This window comes from Prunus persica, chromosome G6 (genome assembly GCF_000346465.2).
Source record: "Prunus persica cultivar Lovell chromosome G6, Prunus_persica_NCBIv2, whole genome shotgun sequence".
NCBI lineage: Eukaryota > Viridiplantae > Streptophyta > Magnoliopsida > Rosales > Rosaceae > Prunus > Prunus persica.
This window is the reverse complement of record NC_034014.1, coordinates 23,749,775-23,770,459: the sequence shown is the minus strand read 5'-3', so window position 1 is coordinate 23,770,459 and position 20,685 is coordinate 23,749,775. Positions and strand designations below refer to the sequence as shown.

Sequence of the window (20,685 nt, the reverse complement as noted above, 5' to 3'; positions counted from 1 at the left end):
GGTAAAAGGGATGGCTGATTCAATCCTTCCGTATAAGTTTCCAAAGAATCAGTATTAACAATTGGTCTCCTAACTGTCTTTGCACGTTTTGGTAATATGACTTGCTTCTCCTTTTTAGGCGTGTTGATGTTAGGCAGTTAGACATTTAACTTTCTAAACCAATGAATTGTGGTTTTTTTATTTTTAAAACTACAAGTGATATTATACTTTAAATTAATCTAAACTACAGGGAGGAGGATTTGAACTTGGATGCAGAGTGGGGGGTACATTCGCTCTAGCCAACTTATCTAAGCCCATGTCAGCATGAAATGTATTTTTATCTAAACCTAATACAATTTGAAGTCAATATTTCTTGATGAATTAAGTGCCCATTTGGCATTACTTATTTGGGGTGATAAGTGATTTTAAAAAAAATTTGGGAAGCCCAGCCCGTTTGGTAAATTATGAAAAAATCACTTATTGTTAAAAATTACTGTAAGAGAAATCTATATTGGAAAGCAGTTATTGAAGTACTTTCATTTTCTGATTATGCATGAATCAATTTCGAAGATGTGCTGAGTTTAATGATTATGCGGGAATCATTTTCTGATTATGCGGAAATCAATATCAACAACACTATTAACAAAAAATTTACCAAATGCCAAACTGTTTTCTTTCACAGCTGATTTCTTTTATAGCAAATCTGACAACAATTATTTTCACAACACAACAATGCCAAACTAGCCCTAAGTTGATACCGCGTCCATAAGATATTATTTAAAACATAATTAAAAGGCCAAATTCCATTTAATGAAACTAATAATAGAAGTTGGTTACTAACTAAACCATGATAAATGCAAATAATTTTACTTCAACCAAATATGTGGGTGAGGCCAAATTACGTACAGTAACAGACAGACAGAGACCCCTTCCCAACAAGAAATATAAAAATTCTGATGGAAAACTGAGTTCAAACTACGAGAAAGTCTGAAGTCAAAGGCCGCGGGCAATAAAATAATTATAATTCTGCGTCCTCCATTTCTGTTTTTCCCAAAGCTTATTGTTTCTTGGGTTACTCTCTATAAACTATAATCCATTTTAATTAGGCCAAAGTTTCAAGATTTTAGCTTTCAAGTACATACCTTTTTTTACCTTGGGCGAAATACAGAGCTGCAAAATGAAGTTCTCAATTCCCTGCACAAGTTGCTTCTTCTCCTCACCTGAAAAGGTCGTGGAAAACGGGATGCAAGGTATCAATGAGATGTCTGCCTCTGTGTTTTGTGTGTTTTTCTTGGGTTTTGTTGTGATTTACTGTGTTCTTGATTGCTTTTTTGTACTTGGTAAATACCCAGATGGAGAAAATCAAGAAAGCTTCAGAATTTTCTCTTCCAAGGAATTGAAGTCTGCCACTAATGGCTTCCATTCCTCAAAAAAGCTTGGAGAAGGTGGCTTTGGCTCTGTCTATAAGGTTTTTTTCTTGGCCTGAAACAGAAATTCTGCAAATTTGGTTGAGTTTAGCTTGTGTGTGTAATTTAGCTGTGTTTTGCTGATATGGGATAAATTTTGGTTGAGTTTTAAAGGGTCGGCTTAGAGATGGCAGCCTTGTGGCTATAAAAGTGCTTTCCACTGAAATTGAATCTATGAGAGGAGAGAGGGAGTTCATTGCAGAATTGTCTACTCTGTCTGTAATCAGACATGAAAACCTTGTTAGGCTTCAAGGGTGTTGTGTTGATGGAGCTGGCAGATATTTGGTCTACGATTACATGGAAAACAATAGCCTCACACACACTTTACTTGGTAAACCTATGCTTCTAATTTCTAAATTTGATTACCTTAATGATCCTCATTTTAACTATTGGTATTTTAATTGGTTGATTTTAGGAGATTTTGTTATTTTTCTGAAGCAAATTATTGACAGCTACAATGAATGCAAATGAAAGAATATGATTTTAGGAGACTTTAATTTCTCATATTGGTATATTAATTTGTTTATTTTAGGAGATTTTGTTATGTATCTGAAGAAAATTATTGACAGCTACAATGAATGCAAATGAAAGACTATTATTTTTAGGCAAGTTGTGTAATAATGTTTGTTGATTAACAGGTGGAGAGCAGAACAGGATGAGATTTAGTTGGGATGCAAGGAGGCATATTTCATTAGGGATAGCTCGAGGACTTGCCTATCTGCACGAGGAGGTTGAACCTCACATTCTGCACAGAGACATTAAAGCCAGTAACATACTTCTTGATGAGAATTTCACACCAAAAGTTGGTGACTTCGGCTTATCAAAGCTGTTAAGAGACAACCATTCTCACATTAGTACTCGTGTAGCAGGGACAATGTAAGTTGTTAAATTGCAAATTCTTCTTGCTTCATGCTTCTCTGCCTTTGGATTATTATCTGAAATGCTATTGCATGCTAATGGGGTGTCTCACAATAATCCAAAAGAGGTTATCTTGCTCCAGAATATGCAATTAGTGGGCGTTTGACGCGAAAATCAGATGTTTATAGCTTCGGAGTACTGCTGTTAGAAATTGTCAGCGGCCGTGCAGTTGTGGATTTCGACTTGGAACATGGGGAGCATCACCTGGTTCAGAAGGTAAGCAAATTAGAGCAATTTATCACTACCCGCTTTGGCCATGCATTTTTATTCTGTCATAAGGCAGAACTGAAGCCACGTTGTTTGTGAATATGCAGGCATGGGAAGCATTCAAGGCCGGTAATCTTGTACAATTAGTTGATCCTACCCTTCAAATGAACTTTCCTGAAGATGAAGCCGTCCGGTTCTTAAACTTAGGCCTTCTTTGTGTGCAAGAGATGGCCAAGCTCCGGCCGCCAATGTCAAGGGCTGTTAAGATTTTGTCTGGTGAGGTAGACATAAAAGATTCTCAGATTTCAGAACCGGGACTTATTTCTGATATCATGGAAATCAAAATGGGGCAACAGCAGTCATGTGATCAGAGCACTTTCTCCAAAGCCTCCACAGCCAGTAGCACGCAAAACCAGAGTAGATCTGAGGACTTTGTGATGTCCTTATAACCATCCTGCAAGGCTTATTTTTCTCAACTTGTCCCAGGAAGATCATGTGAGCCTACAGAAGATACATTGTTTTCTGTTGGATGTCTTTGTGTATGTATATAATCTGCACGCCAACTCCAATTGGACAAGTCATGTAGATATATAACTCAAGACAACCAATTTTGTTTTTTGTTTTTTGTTTTGTTTTTTTTTTGGGCTTTAAATTGGTTAATTATTTGTGGGATGTGGAGGTAGTTTTACTTTGTTTCTTGCTGTTGTTGATAGTACATTGCAGCACAGATGTGTACAAAATTACCTCCAATAAATTAATGCGGCCACCTTCTCAGGTGTTTAACTTTCTCGAGCTGTTTCTGTTATTTACTGTGCCTAAAGTTCATAAACTGCAGCAGAGACATTAGTAGCTGAGGAAGCATGTTTAAATATGAGCCAAAATGAATCATAACAGTAAATATAACAAAAAGAAAAAGCAAAATTTAATGAAATATACAGAAGGGTAAACTTCAACAAAATGATATTATAATGTAGTGTCCCATTATCTACCCAAGTAGATGACACATGATATGCATGGCTCCATGGATGCCATTCACTTTGGCCGCCAGTTTTCTGGTGGGCTTAGCAGATGGCATACAGGGAACCAGGCATGCCATTATATGCATGCACATAGATATGTGATGCAAGCCAATAGGGTGTAACTCAATGGAAAAAGCCTTAATTTGCACACTAGTGATCTCAGGTTCGAACCTCATGGCACCTTGGTAGTGTGTATATGAGAAATCATCTCATTCTTGTAATTTAGACTATCACTTATATTGCTTGACACCCAGGTTAGAAACCCCAAGGGGTTTCTTTCCTCCCAATGTAACCAAAAAAAAAAAAAGTAGTGGATGTCATTTTCTATAGCTGAAATCAGGCATAATAAAGTAAGCTTATAAAAGGGACTAAATACGCCTCATATACCTCCCTTTTAACTTTTTCCCCACTATTTCCTCAGGGCTCATATACCTATCAACTAGCTTTTGAGTTGGCAACTTGCATAAAGCAAACAGAGCTCAACAAACCACTCCATCTGAACGGCCGGTACTTCCTTTTCTATCTGTCTTCAACTTGGTTAAGGTTGCACGAGTAATGTGGGGCTACGAGAGAGAGACAGAAGCTGAAATGGAAAAGGGACGGATGAGGTTGAAAATCTTTCAGAGGCTACCATAAAGTTTCTGGGATCTTTCATTCTTTTGTGCATCATAAAGTTAAGGTTATCTTTCTCTTCTGAAACTCATTTGTCTTAGAGTGCTTGGATGAGTTGGATTCCCATTTCTCAAATGGGGACTGCTAGACAGAGATTGGTCTCTCAATCTATTCAATTCAGAATACACTGTAGTTTTCACATTTCTTAATTCTACAAGGTGTTTTGTTTAAAATTGCTAGCAAAATATTCAACGATAGGAAAGATGCAGTTTAAAGTAGAACCTTTTTGGGGTAGCATGGAGCATTAGCTTTACATCTGGTTTAATTAGTAATGTGTGTAGTCTCTGTGTTCATGTGCCTACAAGAAACATGCGTCGAACAAATGAGAGCACCGAAATGTTGCACCACTTCCATGTCAGTTACCAGAAATTATATCCGACTCACAGCATATATTTGACAAGTAATTCAACTATTGATTAATTAAGCATTTCCCTCTTGTGCAATAAATGCATTTTTGCAGTAAAAACATCTAAGAAGTATGATGGTGATTGTTGACAAATCTAAATCAGGACATTATTACCTTCATAGCAAAGCACTCAAAAGGCAATGAGGTCTCAGATGCTTGAAATCATTGTAACAAAATGATAGAATCTCAGGGCATGGTCAAGCATTAAAAAAATTTCTCTCCAATGCTTTACATGAGAAGGAAAGTTATTAAATAAAGCTTCATGTGGAAACTAATGTAGAATGGTACAAAAATAGTGTTCCCTTCACTTTGTGAGGATTAAGGGAAAATCAGAAACAAAGAAAAAAGAGTAAAGAGGGAGTAAACCAACTTCATTTACAAGAAGCTCGTAAGATGTACAGTTGCAGAGGAGCAGTACTTACGGGAACAGTTGTAACACAAATTGTTCAATTCATCTTTGATGAATATCCGGCGACCTGGTTCAGAAATTAGAAGGTCAAACCATCTTTCACAATATGCTCCAACCAAGATGCAATATCCGACATTGCAGGACGCTCGGTAGGATTTTCCTTTACAGCCAGTCCTGCTATATCAGCAAGCTTAAGCAATGGCTCAACATTTCTTGGAAGAGCTACGTAACGATCAATTATGGCAGCTGCCTTGTTCTGTTTAATTAAAGGTACTGCCCACTCGACAATGCTAGGAGGAGTGTAATCTCTGTCGAATGCTTTCCTTCCGCTGAGCATCTCAAGCAATACTATTCCAAAGTTGTAAACATCACTTTCTAAATCTCCACTATGATCCTTGTCATTAGATGTAAGGAGCCCGAAATCTGCAATTCGTGCATTCCATTCAGAATCCAAAAGAATGTTTGAGGACTTGACATCCCGATGAACGATGGGAGGCACAAATTCCTTGTGAAGGTACTCAAGCCCCTTAGCAGCCTGCATTGAAATTTTCAACCTGAGGACCCAGTTCAGGGCAGAAAGCCCACCATGGAGGTGGTCATGAAGTGTCCCATGGGGCATATACTCATATACAAGCAGCCTCTCCCCCATCTCTGAGCAGTAACCCAACAAGTTCACAATATTACAGTGGCGGATTTTGCAAAGGACCTCTAATTCCACTTCGAAGTCCCGACTGTTTGTGTGAATTATAGTGGCAGCATTTGCTCTCTTGACTGCAACTTGCTGTCCATCTGCTAGCACAGCTTTGTAAACAAAGCCATAGCTTCCCCTGCCAAGCTCATTGAACTCCTTGAATCCGTTGGTGGCATCTTTTAGTTCTGAGAGTCGGAAAACTTGAGCCATTCCAGGACAGGAAACTACAGATGGAAAAGGGTGTGAATCCTCATTATTGTCAGCTTCCAACTCTGCTTTCCCAATGCAAGATTTAAACTGCTTTTTGTTCCCTTCTTCTTTTCGAGAAGTTGTTAATCGGGGAAGAAGACACCAACTAACTAATATCAACAAAAAACCCAAAGCAGAAGACCCAAATATGATCACCAACCTACGCACATGATGCCAAAGCTTCTTCCTCATTTCTGGTGGTGTTTGAAGCCCACAAATATCCCAACAAGAGCTGTTTTGGCAAAGAGAGCAAGCTGTGCACACTCTGTCAGCATGTTCAGTACATGAGCTGGACAAGAAGAATCCTTCAGAACAATTTGACCCACAAGGTGAACAAATGGTTAGATCTTTCCTAACACACAAGCTTGTCAAATCAGCCTCATTAAGGATGCTGGCATTGAAAGCAAACTTCCCTTCCCCACAAAAACCAGGAGTGCAAAGACCTGGACTGCACAATTCCAATGGAGGATCATACTCAGGTGGTGAGGAAGAGGCATTAGCAGCCCAGCAATCAATCACCAAATCATCTTCCCTGATCCCACAAGTAGTAAAATCTGATGAAGCAATCGCCACGAATCCGGAAGCCTTTGGAATCAAAGAAGAGTTAAAGATCCCCCAACACTCAATTCCATGATTGTCTTCTCGAACCCCACAAAAATGGTGCTCACCAGCTGCCAAAGACACATACTGGGTTCCATTTGGATAACCAGCTAACAAGTCAGTATCACCCCAACATTTCAACTCACCAAAATCTGAAATCCCACAAAGTGAGGCCCTCCCTGAAGCTAAAGCTGTGAAATTATCTACTGGACCTGAAACCCCTAGATTAGAAGAATTGGGTCCCCAGCAAATAAACCCTCCATCTATAACCCCACCACAGCTAAATCCTTCACCAGAAACAACCTTTTTGAACACAAGATTGCTAATAGAGTGGCCAGAAAACAGAGTGCTCTGTTTGGAACTCAAACTTTTGTTCCAAGTTTCAAAAATTTCCCAACAATCCACTGTACCAAACTCATGATCAGAGTAATATGACCCTCTAATGGCACACACATGGTTCTTCCCAGCAGCAATATGAGAATAAGCAGTGGTCTTGAATATGGGAGGTACGAGATCTATACCTGGGGCAATGGAGCTCCAACAATATGCCAGCGACGTGTTCGCTAAAATGCCACAAAGAAAGCCTTCACCGCCCGAGAGGGCAGCCATCGCTGGAATGTTGCTGAGAAAGGCCGAAGCCGAGGAAGAAGCCGAAGATGGAGTAGATGAAGAGCTGTTCTTTCCCCAGCAAACCACGTCCTGCTTGCCACTAGCGTCTATGGCACAAAAAAAGCCATCTTTGCCAAAAGAAGCAGAGATGGGGCCCATTGATCCGAAGCCAGATGCGGTTGTGGAGCATAAGAGCAGGAGAAGAAGCAGAGGAGGTGCAGAGCGAGAGAACCCAGAAAGGGCTTGGTGGGTTTGCATGGTTTTCCTGGGTTTGGATCAGCGCAAGCATGGACTGGTTTGATGGTGAGCTTGCATGGTGCGGTTGGTGTTTGTGATGGTGTTGTTGGTTTTGCTGAAGTTGAGTCAGAGCTGTGAGTGTGAGGATGGTGACGATGAAAGAACGTGGGTGTCGCAGCCATTTTTACAGTGTTTTTGTGGACCGTTAGAACGTCAAGTACTGAAAGTAGTTACTGCGCCCGACTATATTTTAATGCTATTTGCCTCCATCTTTCTTTTAGTTTACTTCAAAAGCTTGAAGATTGGGTTTTCTATCAGTCTGTGTTCTTACTGTGTTAGCGTTAAACTAGGATTAGTCTGCCACTTTGTCGGGTACATGCATAAACAAGTTGGGGGAGGTGCGATTTGACTATCGAAATCACTTGACTTCTTTATATAAATTGGGCTAGCTGTTTAATTGGTGATTTATGAAGCAATTGCTACAAATCTGTCATCCGCCATGTTAGTTTCGAATGCGTGTTATTAACACCTCTTTAGAGTTGTCATGTTCGTATCGAATATATATCGTCAACAATAATTTAGAATTAAAACGTTGATATTCGTGTCGAATACCGGCTATGATATCGACATTGCCCAACATTTTCCTTAAAACTTTTTTGATACTTGATATTGACATAGTTGAGGTCAAATTTCATGATTTTCATTTATTCATTTTCACTCTTCTTTTTCGGTGCTTCATTTTCTCTCTTCCCACTATGGCCTATATCAAATGCTTCTGGTATTCTATAATATATAGCATCACTCTTATAAAATAATTAGGCCACCAACATGGGGTGGCATCTAATATGAAGCACAAGTTGACTAAATTATTTAGATAGATAACTTGATACTTCACTTCACTATCAGTCAGATAGCAAAGCAGATTGCACAAAACCGCACAATCTTGTTTCATTTGCTGTGTTTCTACTTTGTAAGTGGTAAGATAAACTTGTTTAAGAATATCTTGTTCAAGCTCTTATACACATAAGATTACACTTGAAAACAATTTTTAAGACATCATGAAATAAGATAATATGCAAAAATGAAGAAAATGGAGGATCTAATAGACATGTGCAGATCGTGTTTGATCTGCATTTGATGTATTGAATGAGACCATATTGAAAAGCTGCTATTAAAAATCATAACTAGTACCATTGAGTAAGAAAGTGGGTTTGGTTGAAAGAAATTTACCAATTTTGTAATGGAGAAAGTGGCCCACTTGACAAATATATTATATTAATCCAATTGCTATGTGCTTTTTCATTGAACCCAATTACCTGACCAAGATAAACAAATAAAAAAGGTGTTAAGTTAATTGTCTAGCATAGTGGAAAAGGGTCTTGATTTACATATCAATGATTTTAAGTTTGAACGGTTATAATATTTTGATAGTGTATGAGAAAGAAAATTTGGAGCTTTTTGTATGCGTAATTTGTGCTGGTACATTTGGTGCCAAATAAGATGTCCTAGAAATTCTCAACTGTGATCTTATATCACGTGATTGCTAGGTCAGATCTGTCTGGCCTCTATTTGGAATTCCCCAGCCCTAATGTCTCTGGTAAAAAACACTTGCTTCAAGTCCCTACATTATTTGCGTCCTCTTGTCGTTTCAGTTAAAACAATCCCAATGGGTTTGTCTCCAAATCCTATTGTTACAAAATCACTTGTTCTTGTTGGTACAGTAAGCAGTAAGGTGGGGACTTTGAAACGATCTGCTGCTCTATCCAAAAATCTAATTTATACATTGTAGATTTTAATTATATTCACGATTGATAGTTATTTATGTGTACACATATATGACTGTTATTAGTATCACATATGAATTCAAATAAAAAGTTTTATGGATCTCTTTTAACTTAATATCACTCATGTATTTATATTTATATTTATATTTATTATCCATCTATATCATAACACGTAAACTACAAACAACTCGCGCGGTACTGTTACGATTAGAGATTAAAAATAAAATCTTTCTTCGTCGGGTTGAAATGGTGGGTCCTGCCAATGATGCCACCATGTTAACTGTGCAATTGTCTCTATCCCCATTTTAAGCAATGGCCCATTTTGTGAGAGTCTTCAAGCAGCAAGATCCATAATAAAATACAAGAAATAATCAAAGGGCATGGAGAATGGGGGCAGCTTACTTGGTGAACATGAATGGGACATAGTTGCTTCTTTGGCACCCATCCATTCCATGTGATCTGCCGTGGCAGATGATGCCCCTGAACCTTATCTTAGATTTTCTTTGTTTGCATTTTGCAGTATGTTAAGATTGTATCTCTGTATGGTCTACATGGGTTGTTCTTTATTAAGATTTAAGTGTACTTTTAACACAATGCCAAGATTTCCTTTAGAGTATTAAATTAATAATCAACTATGTGCTTCTAATTCAGTACAAGAAAGAAAAAGGTGATTATATTCCCAGCACATTCATTAATAGCCAAAAATGCTCCATTCGTTCGCGCAAAACTGATAGTAGCATTTTCAAAACCCAAAAATCTAGTCATACTGATAGTCCTCACGAAGCGTCATTCTCTTTTGCAAATGGAAGAGAAGACTGGGGTGGGGAGAAAAGTTCTTTTTGCTCTCAAAGTCATAGAAAATCTACTTCACTAGCTCAATAGTTTTAGCCTGAGTGATTGGATAATCAAATATTCTTTATCCACATAGAATTATGAAGCATTACTTTATTGGTATTCCTTTTCTGGTGCAAAAATTCAGAGTCGTTAGATTTTGAGTTGGGATAGTGGGTTGGATTCGACATATTATTCTTCAATGGCATTAGCCATAACCTCTTGATTGGATGGATCTGTTTTGAACCTGTCGTAATGATACCAAAATATAGGCCAGCTTGAAGGTTAATATAGCAAACCCTTCCATTCAAAAACTGGGGCTCAAACAAGTTCTGTATGGATGAAAAGTACAACTTTGGTGAAATTATTCAAGAAAACAAAAAGTTACGTGATTTATTATGGGAAATAAAATTTCAGAACAACAAATGATCCATTAGTGTAATGGTTTGTAGTTCTGAATTCAAGTCCAAACACTCGTGTAGTGTATGTGAGTTTAATATGTTATCGCCCCAGTCAATAATAAAAGTTATAAATAAAATAAAATAAAATCCCAAACAAGTTCAAACCGGTGCTACATGCATCTAGAAGTCACTAATCTAAATAATAACATAGAATTCCATAAACAATTGTAAACATTGGATTTCACTCCTACAGGCCCAACAATTTCTGCAACATTATTGTTTTCTGAACATGATACAATATTATAAGCTTATTTGCTGAACAAAGTGATCCACCACATTCTAAAATAACCAATCCCCGGATAGCAACAACCACAACGCCACAAGTCTAAAGACCAGGATGAATCAGGCAAAAAGAATACAATACTTGCAAGAGTCTGGAATTACACTTGTGCGATCAATGGGATTAATTCTTCACCGTCGTCACCTGCTTCAGAAGCATTTGCACAACATCACTAGAAATCCTTGCGGCCTCTGCCGAGAGGTGCTTGATCTTCTGCTCGGTTTCAAGTTCCAGACGCTTCACATTAGCCCCTGAATCTCCACTGCTCTGCTTGGTGGCCGTGTGAAAACACAGGAGCAGAAGGGCAGAATTAGCACAGATGTATCCACAACAAAAGTCTAGGGACAGCTTAAGGTATTAAAAAGACTATGGGGGAGATATTTATAATTGGTATGTTCAATTTCTAGAAATTTCAAGGCACATATGAAAATGACATGGCCAAGCCATTGGAAAACTTAGAATGCCAGACCTAATGAACATTCAATGCATAGCTTTCACCAAAATACACATACCGCTGCAACTTTCTTCTGGAACTCAAGCTCCATTTGGGCACGGTATTCAGCAATCTCCTTTGCAGCCTCATCTTTAGCTTGTTTCAATCTAGCCATTTTTGCTAGCAACAGAAAACAGAAAACCAACCACCAAAGAAATTAGGAAGCAACTCAAACTGCTAATTTTTGGCGTACGATCTAATAACCCTTAAAAAACGTATTAGGACTGCAAATTCATACATGATTTCCCCCAAATAACGCTTTTGATTCATATTTTGACAACGCCATGCGTGATACACCACATCATGGACAACAAGAAATATCTTCCAACAGGGAAGTTGGAAGCATAAAACTTCTCCGATTAAAATCAAGAATTCATCCTTCCACACAACTTCGCAAGAGGCCAACTCATAAACAATGCAACAAATAGAAAGTCCCTTCTGTTTGCAAAATGCAAACCCAGAAATTCATGCATCAAGTTTGCGAATAAAATGCGGAAACAAACAGACAATAGAAAAAGTAAATCTAAGAGGAAAAACATACCACTTCTGGCAGCATTGACAATGTGTTGAGCTTCTTGTTCTGCAGCCAACAGTTGCTGAATTCCACCTTGACCCCTGTTGGATGCCATACTTTCTGGAACATACAACAGTTGATTATAACACTAAACCAAACGCAATAAGCAAAAATCTTCTGAAACAACAACATAAATTCACACCAAAACAGGTGCTTGCATTGAAACAATTGTACTCAGAAAAATCTTATCTTTTTTAGCATCTGATTTACCCAATTCATGCATAAAACTAAATAGATCTCCTATTTGGATACAGAGATCCAACCTAAACTGAAAAATCAATGAACAAAAGAATCTTGCAACCGATTTAAGCACTCAGACCAGTAACGTGAATTGGGTGATTTGTTTCAAGTAACCACAAACAGATCGGAGTTTCTCAGATTCCACAAAGTAATTCAAGAGATTTTAGTGCATAATCATAATAATTACAAACAAATTGAAGACAATTGGGTCAAAATAATTCACACAAAACGAAAGCACAGACAGAGCAACGTAAAGTCAGTACCTTTGGAGAGTAGAGAGAGAGAGAGATAGAGAGAGAGAGTTTGAGCCGGTTTAAGAAGTTGAAGTGAAAGATTCAGAAAAAAGCGGGGGCACAGATGCGAGAGATTTTTCGTGTATGTATAAACGGAGATGACCGTACCAGACCGGGCCAGGACTCAGGTCGGTAAACGGTGTCGTTTGGACATACCCTTCTCGGTTTTTAGGTCTTTTTACCCCCAATTCCCAATAGAATTGAGCTTCTGAACTTATCTACATTATACACGTGTTCATCATCTAATCTCCATGTCCAAGCTCATGCGAATTAAAAAGTTCCAATTTTTGGCGTCACGCACAAATTTAAATTTTTTTTATCTAAAGAACAGAACCAAACCTATTGTGACTAAAAATTAATTTGTGGTAAGTAAGATCTGTTCTTGCTAACTAAAAATTATAAAATTGTCTAATTTGACGGTATTACTCTTAACTTTGACGAAAAAATTAGGCACAATTTGACTTCTGGAATGATATTAATGTGTGGAATAGAATATGAGAATAATAGTGATGGAATTTGAAAAATAATAATCGGTATGAAGTGTTTGGAACAGTATATGGACTATTCTTAATATATATATATAAAAAAAACCTTTGATTTAGATTAAAAATTAAATTATGTAAGAATTGATAATAATACATGCAAATACAAGTAGTTGAGGAGGTGTTCAATCACAAAACTTGATGATCAACTATAGACTATATAATTGAAGCCTCTATGGAAGTTGCATGTAGCACCAAGCTAGCCAGAAGCTCAAGCATCCTCTCTCTTAGTCAATTCATACTCATACTCTGCTTTTGCCTTAGTGTACTTCTTATCCTTCTTCTTGTACACAAGACCTGCCAAGCCAACCAAGCAAACAGCCCCAAGAACAAAACCCACCATTGTTCCTCTGTTCTTACTCTCATCTGAATCATTAAAATCTTGTGCATCAAACTCACTCTCGTAGTCAGCTTTGTAGTTGAAGGGCAACTCATTAGAGCCCGGCTTTGAAGATTGTGCAGGTGCTTGAGATTGAACTGGACTGTAAGTCTCAGAGTAACCTTCAGGAGCTTCAACTTCAGTGTATGGAGGAGGAGGAGGAGGAGGAGAAGGGTAGTCTGTGATTTGATCGGAAGCACCCAAGTATTCTTGGAGGGAAGGTGCAGGGGAGGGAGAGTAGTCTGGAGGGAGAAGCTGGTCATCTTGAGTTTCAGGGGACAAGGCTTCAATGTAAGGTTCTTGTGGTGGTGGTGGTGGAGGATTGTACGAATCTGGTTCTGGTAAAGAGACCACATAGCCTCCGCTTTCGGGAGCCAGGTTTTCGGGGTAAGGAGATGGAGATGGAGATGAAGCAGGTAGGGAAATGAGCTGCTCATCTGTAGGCTTGACGTCGTTTGTGATTGTGGGTTGGGATTGCGTTTGTGCAGACATAGCATGCATTGCCAAAGAGAGCAATGTGACAATGCAGATGCATAGCTTGGAGAGCTCAGCTGATGCCATGGTTAAGGATTTTTTGTTTTGTAAGATTCAGAATGTGAAATTCTGCTGCTGAATGGTGTGGATTCTGGAGGAGGGCTCTTTGTTTATATATAGAGGTGATCAAAGAAGAGATTCAGGTTGCAATTATGATAAGTTAATTGCATTAATTGGTGGCAAATCATGGGTTCAATTTTCTCTTCAATCTGAATAAATTGAAAGAAAACGAAAAAGAAAATATTCCTTTTCCAGTTTTTAATTCTTAATTTGGATAATTAATGCAATGTGAAGGCTAATTAAGGCATGGCATTAACCATAAGTATCAGTCATGGCATTAACCCATTAAGAGAAATTTCCAGGAAAAAGAAGTTGAAATGATGTGTATGAATTTATATGAACCTTTTAATCGTGACAAAAAATGAAAGCAGTACAATACAACACAAGTAAATAGTACAAGAAGCATAAATGATAAATCCCCCTCATCATTTCTAACCGTCTCTTAGAACCTCAACAAACAACTGTTTGCCACATATGTTGATTCCGCTTGCTGTTGCATTACCTCTAATTTTCCATCTGGCAAATCAGATGCAAGGTACTATGAGACCGAAATAATACGCTTTACGGTTAACAAAAGGTTTATAGTTTAGGGTTTAAGATTTAGCGCTCGAGTGAGGGTTTCATAATTTCGTTTCTTACTTATGGAACAAGTACTAAAGTTTTCCATCACAATTCACAACAAAGTAATTGCTCATAATTAAAACTTCTTGATGACACAATAACCAAACTGAGATTTTGTAAAAACAGAGCAGAAAGCAACATTGAGGCACATTTAAAATGAGTGCCTTGTACACACAGATTTACAAATTCCAAGCTTCCATTCAGAAAACACAACCAATCCTCTGAAAAATTATATGTTGGAGGAGCTCCTGAAAGAGCCAAGAGCTTTAACAGCTCCTGCTCTCAGTATGTATTGGTGATAGAAGGCAGCAATGGCAGCACCAATGAATGGCCCAACCCAGAAGATCCACTAGATTAAACAAAAAATCACAAAATCAAAAATTTGTAAGTTAGTTTCCTGGTCAAGCAAGTTTCTTTATATGTGAAATTAAAATGGTAAAAAGGTCAAAGGTGCATACTTGGTCATCCCAAGCCTTGTCATTGTTGTAGATCACTGCAGCTCCAAGGCTTCTTGCTGGGTTTATGCCAGTGCCAGTGATTGGGATTGTGGCAAGGTGCACAATAAACACAGCAAACCCAATTGGCAGTGGTGCCAAAACCTTTAATTAACCAAACATAAACAGAGATTAAGAAATTAAAATTCAATTTTCTTCAACTAAAATTGGATTTAGATTTTCTTAAAAGTATTTATGGTACTTACTGGGACATGTGAATCCCTTGCATTTCTCTTGGGGTCAGTGGCAGAGAAGACAGTGTAGACAAGAACAAAGGTGCCAATAATCTCAGCAGCCAAACCTGTGCCTTGGCTGTACCCATCAGCAAGCCCATTGGCCCCTCCACCATACTTGGTAAAGTACGCATTTTGGAAAGCTTTCACAAGCCCAACACCACATATGGCTCCCAAGGACTGAGCCACCATGTACAATATGGCTCTGACCAGTGACACCTTCCTAGCCAAAAACAGCCCAAATGTAACAGCAGGGTTTATGTGCCCTCCTGCATACATAAATGCTCACATTAGTAAACCATATGCTAAATTGTAAATTGGAGAAATTTTTCCGTTTGATCGATTTCGTGTTCCTAATCTACTCAAATTATAACACATGGCTTATAGTGTTAAGAAATATACAAGTGAATTGGAAACCTATGTCAGTATCTCAAATATGAAAACTCACCGGAGATGCCAGCAGTGCAGTAAACAAGGACAAAGATCATGCCACCAAAGGCCCAAGCAATGCCAAGAATGCCAACACCACCACATTGGTCTCCCTCAGATTGGCTCTTGTATCCAATCACTGTGAGCACAGTGATGTACAAGAACAAGAGGGTAGCTATGAACTCAGCTATGATGGCTCTGTAAAAAGACCACTGTCCAAGCTCCTCTGCATCAATCAATGGTGCTGGAGGAGGGTCCTGGTAGTCTTTTCCTGAGAATCTATGTTGCCCTCCACCAACTTCAATGTCTTTGGCCATGGCTAATTGGGTAGCTAGCTAGCTCTTAGCTTAGGTAGAGAGAGAGAGAGAGAGAGAGAGAGAGAGAGAGATGAAAATTAAGTGTGTTTGGAAGAGATTGTTTGGTGTTTGTGATGGGGGAAAGTGGAGGGGTTTGGGGTTTATATGGAGCGTTGAATGAGAGTGGAAGTGGTATTATTAAACTTTAGGTTGGCCGTCCAAAGCTTCAAGCTCACAAGTTTTCTTTTCTTTTCTCTTCCTTTAGGTGACCCTACATTTTCTTCTGTTTAATTCGAGTTCTCTAAAGACAATTCCACTATTTCAGACCCAAAAAAAAAAAAAGACAATTCCAGTAAGCTCTATAATGATCGATAAACTTCTAAAGGATAAGCTAAACTACTGTTTAGGAGATTAGAGCCCTACCAATGACTAGACCAAATTGTTAATAGCATGTTTTTATACTCGCGTATTCATGTAAGGTTGTGTAAAACTATGACAAATCGCTCACCCTCGATGGTATAGACCGAATATGAGACAATATACATACTCAAACGTTCTAATTTTTAACTTTTAACACAAATATGCAAGTTATCTTAAGACCTTACACTCGATAAAAGAGCAAGTCTTCTAAAAGTATATACGTTTGTTAGTAAAAGTCCTAAGTTTAAACTTTTGCGAGTACATAAATACACTCAAAAAAAAAATTTCAAATACATATGAATTACATGTAATTACACATATTCAAGGTTTACTATAAACTCGATAATCAAACAAAATTATGGCACCCATATACTGATTATACTAATTAAGCTAGATGATGATGTGGATAATTAGCTGATTAATCAGCAATCTCCTCAGACTTTGAACCGTTAATGGAGTGACACGTGTCTCATGATCTTTGCAGCCGCCGCAATGGAGGAGGAGAGGTCAAAATCACATGATTATTGTGAGTATGGTGAGAAAATGGACTTAGCGGGACCCGTGAGTGAGCCAACCGACCATTCACCACCGCCCCATCCAAAGTTTCCAATTCAAAAGACCCACCTCACCTTTGATGCTCTCAACCACTCACGTCCTGCCACGTTTCGCTGCACCGGCCCATTAGCAGTCATTGTTTCGGATGAACCGGTTTAGTGGAATTTTAATTTTGTTATAATCAACATTACCCCAATACAAATAAATAACCGAAAGACAAATTAGAGACATTAAAATGCCTACCCAAAACTATCAGCAAAATTGTATGGCTCTTATTAGGCCGCGTGCAACAACAGGAAGGGCATTGTCCTGAACCTTTGTCTTGTTGCCCTGGTGGTGACGTCTGTTCTGTGCCTGGTGGACGGTAGCAAGAAGCTTCGCGAAGACCATAGACCATAGTTTAACGGAAAAGAAAAGCAAACAAACTTTAGGCATTAGAGTGGCTCCAGCGAAGGAGCCCAGCCCGAGGCAAGGGCAGAAAAAAAAATAAATTTCGCTCCAGCGTGCAGCCCAGGCCCGGGTTTGGTGTGGGACCCACAAACTCGGGCCAGCCCGAAGGCCAAACCAGCCCCAGGTCCAAAACGCGGGTGCTGACGTCAGCGCTGGCGTCACGCTGACGTCAGCTAGGGCTGTCAAAAAATTTTTACCGTTGGCGCGTGCAATGCACGCGCCAACGGTAAAAAAATTTTGAATCAGCGCGCGCTGACGTCAGCGCTGACGCCAGCGCCAACGGTAGGCTGCCACGTGTCGCGCTCAGTGCCTTCCGATCTGCTTCTCCTTTCTAATCCAACGGCTGAGGCTTTTTTGGGTGAAAAAAATTCAAAAAAATTCTAAAAAATTATGGTATTTTTTTCTATAAATACCTATCAATACCCTTCACTTTCAACACCAATACTCTTACATTTCATTATACTTCTACTAATATTCACTCTTTTTACACAACATTTTCCTCTTTTTCATCTAGCATTTTGATTTCATATTTTTATGGCTTCTTCTATCGAAACCGGAGGGGCTTGGAGCACAATGGAAGATGTTTCTTTGTGTGAGGCTTGGCTCCAAATTTGTCATTGTCCCGTGTCCGGCAATGAAATGAAATTTTTTCATATGTGGAAAAAAATTCATGCCGAATTTTGTGAAAAAATTCCGGGGTCTACTCGTACGGAGATGGCATTATCCAGTAGGTGGAAAATTCTCAATAAAGAGTTGGGAAAATGGAGAAATGCCCTAGCAAAAGCGATGGACAACTATAGAAGTGGGCAAAATCGTACTAACGAGGTAAGTATTTTATAATTTTTGTGTTATTAAGTTTAATCTCCTAATATATATATATTTTGTTAATATTGCTTACATTTTCAATATGTTGTATATATTTTGTTAATATTGCTTGCATTTTCAATATTTTGTTAATATTGCTTGCATTTTCAATATGTTGTATATATTTTGTTAATATTGCTTGCATTTTCAATATTTTGTTAATATTTCTTGCATTTTCAATATGTTGTTAATATTTCTTGCATTTTCAATATTTTGTTAATATTGCTTGTATTTTTAATATGTTGTTAATATTTCTTGCATATCCAATATATTTTAAATATTTATTGCATTTCCATTTTTTTGTTCAATAGATGATTCAAGCACAAATGTGGTTCGGTGCAACCGGGGGTGGCAAAAAAAGTTTCACCCATCATGAATGTTGGGAGGTGGTGAAATTTTGCAAACGCTTCGTAATTATTCCAACGGGTCCGGAGGTTGTGTTAAACGAGACGCCACTCCGTGATTCAATGACATCGGATTCACCTCTTGATTCTCCTATGAGTCAAGACTCACCCATCGAAAAGGAGCCGAGGCCCATTGGCCGAAAGGCCGCGAAGGCAAAGAAGAAGGGTAATTCAAGCAATCAAAATTCACAATTTTTGGAGGAAATTGCAAGGCAAAACGGCATAAGAATAGAAATGGAGCAAAAACGCCAAGAGCACGAGTTGGCCCTTGATGCTGAGTTTGCACGTGAAAGGGAGTATTTGCGCAAAAAAGATATGGACAAGACAGATCGGGAAACCATGGCGATGAATACAAGTCATATGTCCCCTGAAACAAAACAATTTTGGAAGCTAGAACGAAGGGATGTTATGAGAAGAAGACTTTTCCGGGATGATGGGCCTAGCAACACGGATTGGTTAAATGATGGAAACCATTAAATTAGTTAGCATATCTTTTATGTATTTGTATTTTAGTTGTTTTCTATTAAAGTTGTTATAATTCATGTATTTTATTTTATTAGTAATTCATAATGACTTGTATTACATTTCATTATTTAATAAACAAAGCATTCAATAAATTACCTTTTTATTCAACATATTCCATACTTCAAACAAAACATAATAAAATTAAAATTAAAAGTACAAACAAGGCACAATAATAAAAATAAAAGTACAAACAAGGCACAATAAAAATAAAAACACAACCAAACCATACTAAATAAAACATAAGCAAAGCATCTATTCTCCATTATTAATCTTCATTGCCTTTCACCGCCCATAGATGCTCCATCAAGTGAAATTGACGCATTTCATGAATATACGAAGATTGCATCTCCGTATATCGATCTATCATTCGGGTCATCAAATGACCATCCCTCACCAACGGTTCCGGCTCAAACGGTTCTCCATTTGGCCCCATGGGCCTTTCATAAATCCGTGTCAAAGCCGTGTTCATTGGATCCGGTTCGTAGACCTCTAAAGCATCATAATCGTACTCATCCTCCACAATCATATTATGGAGGATGATGCAAGTCATCATAATGCTTCTGAGGATCTCCTCATCAAACATGCGGGCCGCACCTCGAATAATCAACCACCTGGCTTGAAGGATGCCAAAACACCTTTCGACATCTTTCCTGTATCCCTCTTGATATGTAGCAAATAATTTTTGCTTCTGGGATCGGGGATTTGGAATGGTTTTGACAAAAGTCGTCCACCTCGGGTAGATTCCATCAGCTAGGTAGTATCCTGTCTGGTATACTGTATTGTTGACTTCATAGGTGACATTGGGGCCCTGACCTCTCAATACATCGTTGAAGACGGGGGATTGACCCAGCACGTTGAGGTCATTTTGTGATCCTGCAACTCCGAAGAAGGCATGCCAAACCCATGTGTCGAAACCAGCAACCGCTTCAAGGATGATACTTTTTTGGCCTTTTCGATTTCCATAATCACCTTGCCAGGCAGTTGGGCAATTCTTCCATTGCCAATGCATGCAGTCGATGCTACCAATCATTCCAGGGAATCCTCGAGCTTCGGCTTTTTGCAGAAGCCTTTGGAGGTCCCTGGGAGTAGGTCTACGCAGGTAGTCCCTAGTGTACAGAGTTTCAACAGCTTGACAAAATCTTACCAAAGCCTCCAACGTAGTGGACTTCCCCATCCGGGCAATCTCATCCACCTGATCAGCAGATGCTCCATACGCCAACATTCGTATAACAGCTGTAAGCTTTTGCTCCGGAAGAAGCCCCAAAACCCCAGCAGCATCACACTTTTGAACAAAGTATGCATCATAATTGCAAATATCATGCATGACTTTATTGAACAAATGAGGTTGCATTCTAAATCGCCTTCGAAAATCAACATCAGAGTACAAAGAAGTTGGGATAAAATAATCTTCCAAAAGATTCTTACCCCTAGAATGCCTATGTCTTTCCACATTCCGGCGGC

At 38.6% G+C, this 20,685-nt stretch overlaps 5 protein-coding genes across 5 annotated transcripts; 1 reads left to right on the top strand and 4 right to left on the bottom strand.

Moving 5' to 3' along the window:
* Positions 944–3,375, top strand: LOC18774123 (putative serine/threonine-protein kinase). The gene is made up of 6 exons (XM_020566126.1): positions 944–1,229; positions 1,332–1,447; positions 1,560–1,776; positions 2,084–2,321; positions 2,429–2,579; positions 2,678–3,375. The coding sequence occupies exons 1-6, from the start codon at positions 1,157–1,159 to the stop codon at positions 3,017–3,019; spliced, it is 1,137 nt and encodes a 378-aa protein (XP_020421715.1). The 5' UTR covers positions 944–1,156; the 3' UTR covers positions 3,020–3,375.
* On the bottom strand, positions 4,903–8,094 carry LOC18772920 (serine/threonine-protein kinase-like protein CCR1). The gene has a single exon (XM_007207151.2). The coding sequence runs from the start codon at positions 7,481–7,483 to the stop codon at positions 5,156–5,158; it is 2,328 nt and encodes a 775-aa protein (XP_007207213.2). The 5' UTR covers positions 7,484–8,094; the 3' UTR covers positions 4,903–5,155.
* On the bottom strand, positions 10,635–12,590 carry LOC18774244 (V-type proton ATPase subunit G). Its single transcript, XM_020566128.1, has 4 exons — positions 12,389–12,590; positions 11,853–11,945; positions 11,331–11,431; positions 10,635–11,085 (listed from the first exon to the last, which is right to left on the bottom strand). Exons 2-4 carry the CDS (start codon positions 11,938–11,940, stop codon positions 10,942–10,944), a joined length of 333 nt encoding a protein of 110 aa, XP_020421717.1. The 5' UTR covers positions 11,941–11,945; positions 12,389–12,590; the 3' UTR covers positions 10,635–10,941.
* On the bottom strand, positions 13,172–13,900 carry LOC109949732 (vegetative cell wall protein gp1-like). Its single transcript, XM_020565853.1, has one exon. It carries the CDS (start codon positions 13,898–13,900, stop codon positions 13,172–13,174), a length of 729 nt encoding a protein of 242 aa, XP_020421442.1.
* On the bottom strand, positions 14,569–16,141 carry LOC18772963 (probable aquaporin PIP2-5). Its single transcript, XM_007207282.2, has 4 exons — positions 15,730–16,141; positions 15,255–15,550; positions 15,013–15,153; positions 14,569–14,903 (listed from the first exon to the last, which is right to left on the bottom strand). Exons 1-4 carry the CDS (start codon positions 16,025–16,027, stop codon positions 14,784–14,786), a joined length of 855 nt encoding a protein of 284 aa, XP_007207344.1. The 5' UTR covers positions 16,028–16,141; the 3' UTR covers positions 14,569–14,783.

Coding starts and splice junctions, on each gene's coding strand:
- LOC18774123 (XM_020566126.1), top strand. CDS start 1,157: ATGAAGTTCTCAATTCCCTGCACAAGTTGCTTCTTCTCCTCACCTGAA. Junction 2,322..2,428: donor ACTCGTGTAGCAGGGACAAT/GTAAGTTGTTAA, acceptor ATAATCCAAAAG/AGGTTATCTTGCTCCAGAAT. Junction 2,580..2,677: donor AGCATCACCTGGTTCAGAAG/GTAAGCAAATTA, acceptor GTGAATATGCAG/GCATGGGAAGCATTCAAGGC.
- LOC18772920 (XM_007207151.2), bottom strand. CDS start 7,483: ATGCAAACCCACCAAGCCCTTTCTGGGTTCTCTCGCTCTGCACCTCCT.
- LOC18774244 (XM_020566128.1), bottom strand. CDS start 11,940: ATGGCATCCAACAGGGGTCAAGGTGGAATTCAGCAACTGTTGGCTGCA. Junction 11,432..11,852: donor TGTCAATGCTGCCAGAAGTG/GTATGTTTTTCC, acceptor TTCTGTTGCTAG/CAAAAATGGCTAGATTGAAA. Junction 11,086..11,330: donor TCCAGAAGAAAGTTGCAGCG/GTATGTGTATTT, acceptor GCCACCAAGCAG/AGCAGTGGAGATTCAGGGGC.
- LOC109949732 (XM_020565853.1), bottom strand. CDS start 13,900: ATGGCATCAGCTGAGCTCTCCAAGCTATGCATCTGCATTGTCACATTG.
- LOC18772963 (XM_007207282.2), bottom strand. CDS start 16,027: ATGGCCAAAGACATTGAAGTTGGTGGAGGGCAACATAGATTCTCAGGA. Junction 15,154..15,254: donor CAAGGGATTCACATGTCCCA/GTAAGTACCATA, acceptor GGTTAATTAAAG/GTTTTGGCACCACTGCCAAT. Junction 14,904..15,012: donor ACAAGGCTTGGGATGACCAA/GTATGCACCTTT, acceptor TGTTTAATCTAG/TGGATCTTCTGGGTTGGGCC.